General features: G+C 45.8%; 1 protein-coding gene across 1 annotated transcript in view; it reads right to left on the bottom strand.

Moving 5' to 3' along the window:
* The window catches only part of LOC124029264 (pleckstrin homology domain-containing family M member 3-like), an 81020-nt gene that overhangs the window by 56007 nt on the left and 10819 nt on the right, over window positions 1-14194 (bottom strand). The window contains 2 exon segments of the mRNA XM_046341061.1: window positions 7479-8127; window positions 8130-8392. Coding sequence (XP_046197017.1) covers window positions 7479-8127; window positions 8130-8392 — 912 coding nt within the window.

Raw genomic sequence — 14194 nt, 5'->3', positions numbered from 1 at the left:
CTCTCGGGTTTCTGGGATGATGGTGTTGATGTGAACCATGACCAGCCTTTTGAAGCACTTCATGGCTACAGGCTACAGTGCTACGGGTCGGTAGTGTCATGACGTTGGCCTGGGGGATATGTTTATGACCGTCATAAATACCTCTTCCCCCCTTTTCTCTTCTCTAACCTACTGAGGTTACATTTAAAAAACCCTTGGTTAACATGGAGATTCTGGGAACGTTAGTATGTGGGGGGAGATGAACTATATTCTGGTAATCCGACCAATTGAACATATGCAGTGGTACTTAATGAATATGATGTCAGTTCGGTGGTCATCTGAGACATTCTCATCAATGATAAGATGACATAAACTCCACAGTGGAAAGTCTATACATCAGAGTTATCAGATTCACATGGAATTGTTGTTCAATTTAAATGTTTGAATATGAATTATTTGTGATGGGATGAAATGTGATTTTAGCTTCTATGTGAGATTCTGATTTTCATAAGTTAGGGCTGCTCAATCAGTGGCCCTCCCCTGTGAAGGGACAAAGGCTGTAAAACTTTTGAAACACACCCTCCTCTTCCTTCCCATATAAGCTCGACTACAACATAACTATCTGTTCCGCGGATGTGAGATGACAGTCCCATGTAAGAATGGTTCAGGAAAAAACTACAGAACGAAGCCAACATCAGCATGAGCTTTGGTTGCGAATGGTATGAACTTTGAACTCTTATTCACGACAGAAGTGATACCTCCTAGCCGTTGAGTTAGCGACCGCAGCTGCAAAAGCAGGTTAGGAAGGAACAGACAGAGTATCCCATCTACCACACAACGACGTTCCTACAACTTATCCAAGTGACTACCAGACACATTCTTCAAAGGACAGAGGACTTGGTTTGGCAACACGGCCTTCCACCTACCACCAACCCACTGAAGTGCAGCTCAGAGTAAATATTTATTGCATTTTCCTTTTCCAAATGGGCGGTAATTTAGAATGCATAAGATACTTATTTATGAAGCCAATGACTGATGTGGTGTACTCCTCAATGCCATCGGAGGAATCCCAGAACATATTCCAGTCTGTGATAGGAAAACAGTCCTGTAGCTTAGCATCTGCTTCATCTGACCATTTTTTTATTGATCGTCACTGGTGCTTCCTGCTTCATTCTTTGCTTGTAATCAGGAATCAGGAGGATAGAATTATGGTCAGATTTGCCAAATGGGGGGCGAGGGAGAGATTTGTTTACATCTCAGTGTGTGGAGTAAATAAAGGTGGTCCAAAGTTTTTGTTTTCCTCTGGTTGCACATTTAACATGCTGATAGTAATTTGGTAAAACGGACTTAAGTTTCTCTGCATTAAAGTCCCCGGCTACTAGGAGCTTAGCCTCTGGGTGAAGGTTTTCTTGTTTGCTTATGGCGGAATACAGCTCATTCAATGCCGTCTTAGTGCCAGCCTCTGACTGTGGCGGTATGTAAACAGCTACGGAAAAATACAGATGAAAACTAGGTAGGTAGTGTGGTCTACAGTTTATCATGAGAAACTCTACCTCAGGAGAGCAATAGCTCGAGACATCCTCAGATACCGTGCACCAGCTGTTATTTACAAAGATACATAGTCCGCCGCCCCGTGTCTTACCAGACGCCACTGTTCTATCCTGCCAGTACAGCGTATAACCAACCAACTATGTTGATAGTGTCGTCGTTCAGCCACGACTCCGTGAAGCATAAGATATTACCGTTTCTAATGTCCCATTGGTAGTTTAATTTTCCGCGTAGGTCATCTATTTTATTGTTCAAAGATTTCACGTTCGCTAGCAGAATGGAAGGAAGTGGGGATTTATTCGATCGCCTATGAATTCTCAGAAGGCAGCCTGCCCTCCGGCCCCTTTTTCTCCACCTCTTCACACAAATCACAGGGATCTGGGCCTGTTCCCGAGAAAGCAGTATATCGTTCGCGTCGGCTTCGTCAGACTCTGAAAAAAAGTATTCTGCCAGTCCGTGGTGAGTAATCGCATGTCCAGAAGTTATTTTCGGTCATAAGAGATGGTAGCGGCAACATTATGTACAAAATAAGTTTTTATTTTATTTTTTAAGTTACAAACAACGCAAATAAACTAACAAAAAAAAAACACAATCAGGTAAAACGTCTGCCTTCTTCTCTGGCGCCATCTTACAAGAGGCCCAAACCATGAAAAATTGCCCCAGACCATTATTCCTCCTTCACCAAAACTTTACAGTTGGCACTATGCATTGGGGCAGGTAACGTTCTCCTGGCATCCGCCAAACCAACAGTGCAATTTTTAAGTAAAGAATACGTAGTAGGTGAACAATGGATAAGTAGAGAAATAAAAACAACAGTAAAAAGACTGTGAAAATAACAGTAGCGAGGCTGTAACAGTAGAGAGGTTATAACAGTAGCGAGGTTATAACAGTAGCGAGGCTATATACAGTAGAGAGGCTATATACAGTAGAGAGGCTATATACAGGAGAGAGGCTATAACAGTAGAGGCTATAACAGTAGAGAGGCTATATACAGGAGAGAGGCTATAACAGTAGAGAGGCTGTAACAGTAGCGAGGCTATATACAGTAGCGAGGCTGTAACAGTAGAGAGGTTATAACAGTAGAGAGGCTATAACAGTAGCGAGGCTATAACAGTAGAGGGTATATACAGGAGAGAGGCTATAACAGTAGAGAGGCTGTAACAGTAGCGAGGCTATATACAGTAGCAAGGCTGTAACAGTAGAGAGGTTATAACAGTAGAGAGGCTATAACAGTAGCGAGGCTATAACAGTAGCGAAGCTATATACAGTAGAGAGGCTATATACAGGAGAGAGACTATAACAGTAGCGAGGCTATATACAGTAGAGACTATAACAGTAGCGATGCTATAACAGTAGCGAGGCTATATACAGTAGAGAGGCTATATAACAGTAGCGAGGCTATATACAGTAGCGAGGCTATATACAGTAGCGAGGCTATAACAGTAGAGAGGCTATATACAGTAGAGAGGCTATATACAGTAGCGAAGCTATATACAGGAGAGAGACTATAACAGTAGCGAGGCTATATACAGTAGAGACTATAACAGTAGCGATGCTATAACAGTAGCGAGGCTATATACAGTAGAGAGGCTATATAACAGTAGCGAGGCTATATACAGTAGCGAGGCTATATACAGTAGCGAGGCTATATACAGTAGCGAGGCTATATACAGTAGAGAGGCTATATACAGTAGAGAGGCTATATACAGTAGAGAGGCTATATACAGTAGCGAAGCTATATACAGTAGAGAGGCTATAACAGTAGCGAGACTATATACAGTAGAGGCTATAACAGTAGCGAGGCTATATACTGTAGAGGCGCTATATACAGTAGGGAGACTAACAGTAGCGAGGCTATATACAGTAGAGGGGCTATATACAGTAGAGAGGCTATAACAGTAGAGAGGCTATAACAGTAGAGGGGATATAACAGTAGCGAGGCTATAACAGTAGCGAGGCTATATACAGTAGAGAGGCTATAACAGTAGAGAGGCTATATACAGTAGCGAGGCTATATACAGTAGCGAGGCTATATACAGTAGAGGGGCTATATACAGTAGAGGGGCTATATACAGTAGAGGGGCTATATACAATAGAGAGGCTATAACAGTAGAGAGGCTATAACAGTAGAGAGGCTATAACAGTAGAGGCTATATACAGTAGCGAGGCTATATACAGTAGCGAGGCTATATACAGTAGAGAGACTATATACAGTAGAGAGACTATATACAGTAGAGAGACTATATACAGTAGAGAGGCTATATACAGTAGAGAGACTATAACAGTAGAGAGACTATAACAGTAGCGAGGCTATATACAGTAGAGGGGCTATATACAGTAGAGGGGCTATATACAGTAGAGGGGCTATATACAGTAGAGGGGCTATATACAGTAGAGGGGCTATGTTACGAATCCCTTTTGGCCCGACAGTCTAGGGGGGATGGTAATGAGACCCGTAACATAACTCATGCAAATTATTATTGTGACAAAGTAAAAGTGTGCACGAAATAACCACGACAACAGAAATCTACCGTCAAACTCTAGGTTTATTTATAAACACACGGTAATGGGGGGAGCAGGAAAAGGGGCTGAGCTGGACCCAAGGAAAGAAACAATAAATATACAAAAACACACCCCTAAGCTAGACTAGCCTACTTTAACAACAACTAACTAACCAAAAATACAGTGGGTGGTCCGCCCAGTTCTAACTAGTGTATTTAACAAAGTTCACCTACGGGTAGTGTATGCCCATGGGCGACTTGTCTTGGTTTCCCCCTTTTTCCCACCAGCAACAAACAAACACCATAACCAAAAACAATACTCACAGGTGATGACAAAGTGCTATGGAGGTGCTTTAAACAAAAGAGAGGTTAAGACACAAAGCGAGAGTGAAACACAGAGACCTACAGACATGGCATTTACAGAGAGATTGAGCTGAGCTCAGCTAGAGATTGAGCTAGAGATTGAGCTGAGCTCAGCTATAGAACAAACAAATGATGGGGTTTTTAAACCATGGGGAAGGAACTGTGATAGGTCAGGAAATAGGAGGTGTGTCTTCTGATTGATGATTGATTGTTGACTGATTGGGGAGTGATGGTTTTCACCTGTGAGGGGAGAAGGAGAGAAAAGAAACACACACAGGATACACACACACACAGGATAACTGTATCCGTAACAGGCTATATACAGTAGAGAGGCTATATACAGTAGAGAGGCTATAACAGTAGAGAGGCTATAACAGTAGAGGGGCTATAACAGTAGCGAGGCTATATACAGTAGAGAGGCTATTACAGTAGCGAGGCTATATGCAGTAGAGAGGCTATATACAGTAGAGAGGCTATAACAGTAGCGAGGCTATATACAGTAGAGGCTATAACAGTAGAGGGGCTATATACAGTAGAGGGGCTATATACAGTAGAGGGGCTATATACAGTAGAGGGGCTATATACAGTAGAGGGGCTATAACAGTAGAGGGGCTATATACAGTAACGAGGCTATATACAGTAGAGGGGCTATATACAGTAGAGAGGCTATATACAGTAGAGAGGCTATATACAGTAGAGAGGCTATAACAGTAGAGAGGCTATAACAGTAGAGAGGCTATAACAGTAGAGAGGCTATAACAGTAGAGAGGCTATAACAGTAGAGGCTATAACAGTAGAGAGGCTATATACAGTAGAGAGGCTATATACAGTAGAGGGGCTATAACAGTAGAGGCTATAACAGTAGAGAGGCTATATACAGTAGAGGGGCTATAACAGTAGAGAGGCTATAACAGTAGAGAGGCTATAACAGTAGAGGCTATATACAGTAGAGAGGCTATATACAGTAGAGAGGCTATATACAGTAGAGAGGCTATAACAGTAGAGAGGCTATAACAGTAGAGAGGCTATATACAGTAGAGGGGCTATAACAGTAGCAAGACTATATACAGTAGAGAGGCTATATACGGTAGAGAGGCTATATACAGTAGAGAGGCTAGAGACTAGTCAAGGACCATATCACCTCCACCCTACCTGACACCCTAGACCCACTCCAATTTGCTTACCGCCCAAATAGGTCCACAGACGATGCAATCTCAACCACACTGCACACTGCCCTAACCCACCTGGACAAGAGGAATACCTATGTGAGAATGCTGTTCATCGACTACAGCTCGGCATTCAACACCATAGTACCCTCCAAGCTCGTCATCAAGCTCGAGACCCTGGGTCTCGACCCCGCCCTGTGCAACTGGGTACTGGACTTCCTGACGGGCCGCCCCCAGGTGGTGAGGGTAGGCAACAACATCTCCTCCCCGCTGATCCTCAACACGGGGGCCCCACAAGGGTGCGTTCTGAGCCCTCTCCTGTACTCCCTGTTCACCCACGACTGCGTGGCCACGCACGCTCCAACTCAATCATCAAGTTTGCGGACGACACAACAGTGGTAGGCTTGATTACCAACAACGACGAGACGGCCTACAGGGAGGAGGTGAGGGCCCTTGGAGTGTGGTGTCAGGAAAATAACCTCACACTCAACGTCAACAAAACTAAGGAGATGATTGTGGACTTCAGGAAACAGCAGAGGGAACACCCCCTATCCACATCGATGGAACAGTAGTGGAGAGGGTAGCTAGTTTTAAGTTCCTCGGCATACACATCACAGACAAACTGAATTGGTCCACTCACACTGACAGCGTCGTGAAGAAGGCGCAGCAGCGCCTATTCAACCTCAGGAGGCTGAAAAAATTCGGCTTGTCACCAAAAGCACTCACAAACTTCTACAGATGCACAATCGAGAGCATCCTGGCGGGCTGTATCACCGCCTGGTACGGCAACTGCTCCGCCCTCAACCGTAAGGCTCTCCAGAGGGTAGTGAGGACTGCACAACGCATCACCGGGGGCAAACTACCTGCCCTCCAGGACACCTACACCACCCGTTGTTACAGGAAGGCCATAAAGATCATCAAGGACATCAACCACCCGAACCACTGCCTGTTCACCCCGCTATCATCCAGAAGGCGAGGTCAGTACAGGTGCATCAAAGCTGGGACCGAGAGACTGAAAAACAGCTTCTATCTCAAGGCCATCAGACTGTTAAATAGCCACCACTAACATTGAGTGGCTGCTGCCAACACACTGTCATTGACACTGACCCAACTCCAGCCATTTTAATAATGGGAATTGATGGAAATGATGTAAATATATCACTAGCCACTTTAAACAATGCTACCTTATATAATGTTACTTACCCTACATTATTAATCTCATATGCATATGTATATACTGTACTCTACAACATCGACTGCATCCTTATGTAACACATGTATCACTAGCCACTTTAACTATGCCACTTTGTTTACTTTGTCTACACACTCATCTCATATGTATATACTGTACTCGATACCATCTACTGTATGCTGCTCTGTACCATCACTCATTCATATATCCTTATGTACATGTTCCTTATCCCCTTACACTGTGTATAAGACAGTAGTTTTGGAATTGTTAGTTAGATTACTTGTTGGTTATCACTGCATTGTCGGAACTAGAAGCACAAGCATTTCGCTACACTCGCATTAACATCTGCTAACCATGTGTATGTGACAAATAAAATTTGATTTGATTTGATTTGAGGCTATATACAGTAGAGAGGCTATATACAGGCACCAGTTAGTTGGGCTATTTGAGGTAATATGTAGATGTAGGTATAGTTAAAGTGACTATGCAAAGATGATAAACATTGAGTAACAGCAGCGTAAAAGAGGGGTTGGGGGACACAAATACACACACACACAAAATGCAAATAGTCCAGGTAGCCATTTGGCATGTATCTTTCCATTAACAGAGATATGTAGGTGAACCATTATGTGGGGTGTGATGTGACAGGATATTCTTCTAGTGAAGAATGTGTCACTTTATCACTGTCTGTGTGTGTGTGGTTGGTTGGTAAGAGGTGCAGGTCTCTACCTGCACACCGGAAGCTCTGGGTGGTCAGGCCCTTCTCCACAGCCAGGCAGGTGAGGATACTGAGGAAGCTGGTGGTGACTGACTGTCTCTTGGCCCTCTGGGTGTCCCTCTGCCTCCTCTCCCTGGAGGGCTTGCTCCTCAGCAGAATCCCCGTCGACACTGCACCCGGCTGGGCCTGGCCGGAACCCTGTCCCTCCTCACCCTGGGGCCTCTGGGCTGCCACGGCCATCTGCAGGGCCTCCACCCAGTCCTGGGCCTTGAGTTTGCTCTCAGCCCGCAGACGGAGCACCTCGCTGGGGAAGACGCCTTGGAAGCAGCCAGCGCTCACCCCCTCGGCCTCGTCCCTCTGCACAGCCAGGCAGGAGGCCAGCGGGTAGTGGAGGACGGGCTCAGACACGGGCCCCCGGCCCTCGGTGGGAAAGGCCTGCAGCGTGGAGCGACTCAGTACGAAGGTGAAGGCCCTCCAGTTGTTCTGGTCAGTCAGCTGGTGGAGGAGACCAGCCTTGAGGACATCCGTACAGCACTGGGTGAACAGGGGCAGGGCCGTGGGCCGGGCCGGGAGGAGATGGAAGCAACTAGGGGCCAGGGCAGCCTCAGCAGGACCACAGGGATCTGGTCTGGTGTCGTGACCTCCAGAGGTAACGGAAGATGACGGGGAGAAGGCTGGAAGACACTCTGCATTTTTGTGGGCGGGCTGGGCAGCCAGTCCTGGGGCGGCTGGGACTGGCTGACCCCCTGGCAGTGGGACAGGGAGTAGGCGGTGCAGAGCTGCCGGTTACCGCTGCTGTCCAGGCTGTAGACGCGCAGCTCACATGGGGTAAGCTCTACGTGACAGACGCTCCAACGACCCTTCTGACCCTCACGATGCTCCAGGGTACCCTGTTTCACCACACTACCGCTGCTGTCCTTACGGTCTGCAAAAAAACACAGTAGATTCAGCAAAAGAATCATCTGCGGAAGACACTATTTAATATACTAAGTATATGCTAATAAAACTAACTAGGTCTACATTTATTAGGCCTAACTTATATGTAATACCATATAGCCTACTGGAACAGGTTACAAGTAGAAGCCAACTGCCTTTGAAAGATTCAGAGGGCGGATAAAATAATAGAGATGATCTGATGGGGTGGAGGGGCAGTCCATTCAAATGGCCCCACACACTACAACCACTCACAGAATGTCTCTGCAACAATTTCATTTTCTTATCTGCTCATTGGATCAATAACCTTGGCCTCCATTTGTCAGTCAGCACTCAGCAGTGTTCTCTCGCTAATATACCACATAGGACATTCATTCTCCACTCATTAAAGTCACATCTTCAAAACATAGAATTCCCAGCTTATTAAAAACCACAAATCAAACGCAACACATCACTAAGAGCAGGCAGGGGCTTGGACCTGTCTAGCCTATTCAGGTTCAGCTTGCTTAGCCAGCTTTTTCACACAAAATAAGCCTACTATGCAATTCCACACTTTTGAGGGCCACAAATCTGATAGCACTTTTATATACAGTACCAGCCAAAGGTTTGGATGTACAGTTGAAGTCGGAAGTTTACATACACTTAGGTTGGGGTCATTAAAAGTCGTTTTTCAACCACTCCACAAATTTCTTGTTAACAAACTATAGTTTTGGCAAGTCGGTTAGGACATCTACTTCGTGCAATACACAAGTCATTTTTCCAGCAATTGTTTACAGACACATTATTGCATTTATAATTCACTGTATTACAATTCCATTGGGTCAGAAGTGTACCGACACTGCGCCTTTAAACATCTTGGAAAATTCCAGAAAATTATGTCATGGCTTTAGAAGCTTCTGATAGGCTAATTGACATCATTTGAGTCAATTGGAGGTGTACCTGTGGATGTATTTCAAGGCCTACCTTCAAACTCAGTGCCTCTTTGCTTGACATCATGGGAAAATCAAAAGAAATCATCAAAGACCTCAGAAAAAGACTTTTAGACCTCCACAAGTCTGGTTCATCCTTGGGAGCAATATCCAATTGCCTGAAGGTACCACGTTCATCTGTAGAAACAATAGTACGCAAATATAAACACCATGGGACCACGCAGCCATCATACCGCTCAGGAAGGAGACGCGTTCTGTCTCCTAGAGATGAACGTACTTTGGTGCGAAAAGTGCAAATCACTTCCAGAACAACAGCAAAGTACATTGAGAAGATACTGGAGGAAACAGGTACAGAAGTATCTATATATATATATATCCACAGTAACGAGTCCTATATCAACATAACCTGACCGGCCGCTCAGCAAGGAAGAAGCCACTGCTCCAAACCGCCATAAAAAAGCCAGACTATGGTTCGAAACTGCACAAATGGACAAATATCGTACTTTTGGAGAAATGTCCTTGGGTCTGATGAAACAAAAATAGAACTGTTTGGCCATAATGACCATCGTTATGTTTGGAGGAAAAAGCGGGAGACTTGCAAGCCAAAGAACACCATCACAACCGTGAAGCACGGGGGTGGCAGCATCATGTTGTGGGGGTGCTTTGCTGCAGGAGGTACTGGTGCACTTCACAAAATAGATGGCATCATGAGGACGGAAAATTATGTGGATATATTGAAGCAACATCTCAAGTCAACAGTCTGGAAGTTAAAGCTTGGTCGCAAATGGGCCTTCCAAATGGACAATGACCCCAAGCATACTTCCAAAGTTGTGGCAAAATGGCTTAGGGACAACAAAGTCAAGGTATTGAAGTAGCCATAACAAAGCCCTGACCTCAATCCTATTGACAATTTGAGGGAAAAACTGAAGAGCAAGGAGGTCTACAAATCTGACTCAGTTACACCAACTCTGTCAGGAAGAATGGGCCAAAATTCACCCAACTTATTGTGAAAAGCTTGTGGAAGGCTACCCGAAACATTACATTTACATTTAAGTCATTTAGCAGACGCTCTTATCCAGAGCGACTTACAAATTGGTGCATTCACCTTATGACATCCAGTGGAACAGTCACTTTACAATAGTGCATCTAAATCTTAAAGGGGGGGGGTGAGAAGGATTACTTATCCTATCCTAGGTATTTCTTTAAGAGGTGGGGTTTCAGGTGTCTCCGGAAGTTTGACCAAAGTTAAACCATTTAAAGGCAATGCTATCAAATACTAATTGAGTGTATTTAAACTTCTGACCCACTGGGAATGTGATGAAAAAAATAAAAGCGGAAATAAATCACTCTACTATTATTCTGACATTTCACATTCTTAAAATAAAGTGGTGATCCTAATTGACATAAGACAGGGAATTTTTACTAGGATGAAATGTCAAGAATTGTGAAAAACTGAGTTTAAATGTATTTGGCTAAGGTGTATGTAAACTTCCGACTTCAACTGTACCTACTAATTTTTCTTTATTTTTACTATTTTCTACACTGTAGAATAATAGTGAAGACATCAAAACTATGAAATAACACAGACTGTTGGGAAAGCATTCCAGTTGAAGCTGGTTGAGAGAATGCCAAGAGTATGCAAAGATGTCATCAAGGCAAAGGGTAGCTACTTTGAAGAATCTCAATTTGTTTAACACTTTTTTGGTTATTACATGATTCCATAAGTGGTATTTCATAGTTTTGATGTCTTCACTACTATTCTACAAAGTAAAATAAAGTGGAATGAGTTGTGTCCAAACTTGTACTGTATGTGTGTGTGTGTGTGTGTGTGTGTGTGTGTGTGTGTGTGTGTGTGTGTGTGTGTGTGTGTGTGTGTGTGTGTGTGTGTGTGTGTGTGTGTGTGTGTGTGTGTGTGTGTGTGTGTGTGTGTGTGTGTGTGTGTGTGTGTGTGTGTGTGTGTGTGTGTGTATCTATATATCTATATTTGATTTTTGGGGTATTTTTACCCTTTTCTCCCAATTTCAAATGTGATCTTGTCTCATCGCTGCAGCTCCCCAACGGGCTCGGGAGAGGAGAAGGTTGAGTCATGCTTCTTCCGAAACATGATCCGCCAAACCGCGCTTCTTAACACCTGCCCACTTAACCCGGAAGCCAGCTGCACCAATGTGTCGGGGGAAACACCGTTCGACTGACGACAGTAGTCAGCCTGCAGGCACCCGACCCGCCACAAGGAGTCGCTACAGAGCGATGAGCCAAGTAAAGTCCACCCCGGCCAAACTCTCCCCTAACCTGGATGACGCTGGGCCAATTGTGCACCGCCCTACGGAACTCCAGGTCATGGACTGTTGTGACACAGCCTGGGATTGAACCCGGGTCTGTAGTGATGCTGACCTAGATATTCAGACCTGGACATTCGGACCTGGACATGCTCTGGTAAACAACGTGTTAAAAGTGCCATCTACCACAGGTCCAGATCCGAATGTCCAGGTCAGAATGTCCAGGTCAGAATGTCCAGGTCAGAATGTCCAGGTCAGAATGTCCAGGTCAGCGGGGCTAGCTGTAAAAGTGCTTCCTCGGAGGTCAGCAGGAAGAAACAGCATTGTTACTCAGAACGCTGTGCCCACACAGAGAAGCAGGAGAAACTGACTCATCTGCAGCACACACTCTCTCTGCTCTTCCATTTCTTTCACACTCCTTTCTTTATATTCCTCCTTTATTAATCTCATCTCTCAGCTTCCTGCTCAGTGGATATGGGTTTTGGCTTGTGCTATTGGCTGCACATAGGGTGCAGACGGACTGGGGTGAGACTCCATCTACCTACCAGTGGCCCCGGAGCAGAGGGACCGGGGTGAGACTCCATCTACCTACCAGTGGCCCCGGAGCAGAGGGACCGGGGTGAGACTCCATCTACCTACCAGTGGCCCCGGAGCAGAGGGACCGGGGTGAGACTCCATCTACCTACCAGTGGCCCCGGAGCAGAGGGACCGGGGTGAGACTCCATCTACCTACCAGTGGCCCCGGAGCAGAGGGACCGGGGTGAGACTCCATCTACCTACCAGTGGCCCCTGAGCAGAGGGACCGGGGTGAGACTCCATCTACCTACCAGTGGCCCCGGAGCAGAGGGACCGGGGTGAGACTCCATCTACCTACCAGTGGCCCCGGAGCAGAGGGACCGGGGTGAGACTCCATCTACTTACCAGTGGCCCCGGAGCAGAGGGACCGGGGTGAGACTCCATCTATCTACCAGTGGCCCCGGAGCAGAGGGACCGGGGTGAGACTCCATCTACCTACCAGTGGCCCCGGAGCAGAGGGACCGGAGTGAGACTCCATCTACCTACCAGTGGCCCCGGAGCAGAGGGACCGGGGTGAGACTCCATCTACCTACCAGTGGCCCCGGAGCAGAGGGACCGGGGTGAGACTCCATCTACCTACCAGTGGCCCCGGAGCACTGCCCTATGAGACAGATAGGAGATGTTTTTCTTATCTGTAACTCTCAAACTCACTCTAGGCCCAGATTATAATCTCAGGGGAACAACTCTAGGCCCAGAATATCATATTAAAGGAACACAACTCTAGGCCTAGAATATAATATCAGGGGAACAACTCTAGGCCTTGAGGGTTGCAAAGTATACTTGTGTTCATCCTTATCCTTATCAGAAACCTAGTTACACCTGGGTTAACAGGTGTGTGTGTAGTCCTTGACCAATCAATGATAATAAGTGATAATCAATTGGCAGGGATTAAGACAGTTCATTTCAGTACATCCCTGTGCTAAGCTTTAGTGTCAATGCCGCTACACACTTCACACAAACGCAGCGATGGAAAGTCGTTTTCACACATAGTTCTACGTACTTCTGTGTGGCTCAAATTTTGGAATGGGACTGTATACGACGCTCTGTTGCTCTGTTTACATGAAGTGTGTAGCAGCATTTACTGTTACCAACCACTGTTACTCCCCTTCAGGGGGCTGTCTGTCTCACCCAACCTCCTCCCTTCAACGCCATCAATCGAGGCCGATGGCAATTGAGGTTGTGGGCTAATTTGTCTATGTTTGTCAGGGTGAGAGGAGCAGATGCCAAGAGCAAAGCCCGGGGCAGACGACCAGACGGCCGGACCGCTGTGCTCAGGCGACGGTGGGGGGTGCTAAGGGGCTCGCCTGTCCCCCTGGGCTTCAAAGGCTCCCGTGAGCATGTGGGTGCGGAGCAGGTCACTGTTCATTTCACGCTACAGAGGAAACAAGGCACACGGACATGACTCAATTAGCAGTCTGCGCTTTGCTCTGCTTTGCTGGGCTTGGTCAACCAGCAGCGGTCTAGCCCTACAATGTCCTACACCTCCACTGAATTCAACTGGCCTGTCCTGGCCTGACCTGTCCTGTCCTGGCCTGGCCACCTGATGCGGTAGCGTTGCTGAAACGTCACAGGGTCTTAACATTAACGTGATGTGAATGGTCTGGCCCAGAGGCAGGTGAGGAGAGGCCATCTTATGAACTCGTTGTTGGTGTCTAAGCAGTCACTTCATATTATGCTCAACTTACAATGGTGCCTTGTCCCCTAGTGATAGCTTAATAGCTTCACTAGATGAACTAGCCTAATATGTTTTTTTAAACGCTTATAAAAACAAGGCTAAATGTGGTTAAATGGACAACGGTCCCCTTCTCCCCTAGTTTCCTTTCCTTCCTGCTTTTTTAATAACGGAGTTAAAGAAGGGTGGTGGTGTGTCCCAGGGTTCTCCACAAATCATTTTTTTATTTTTTTATTCTTTATTTGTTATCATATAAGGCGGTTATTTAATAATGGGAATTGATGGGAAATGATGTCAAATATATCACTAGCCACTTTAAACAATGCTACCTAATATAATGT

This window comes from Oncorhynchus gorbuscha, linkage group LG01 (genome assembly GCF_021184085.1).
Source record: "Oncorhynchus gorbuscha isolate QuinsamMale2020 ecotype Even-year linkage group LG01, OgorEven_v1.0, whole genome shotgun sequence".
NCBI classification, from domain to species: Eukaryota; Metazoa; Chordata; class Actinopteri; order Salmoniformes; family Salmonidae; genus Oncorhynchus; species Oncorhynchus gorbuscha.
The sequence above is the reverse complement of the archived record's forward strand: the minus strand, read 5'-3'. Positions and strand labels throughout refer to the sequence as shown.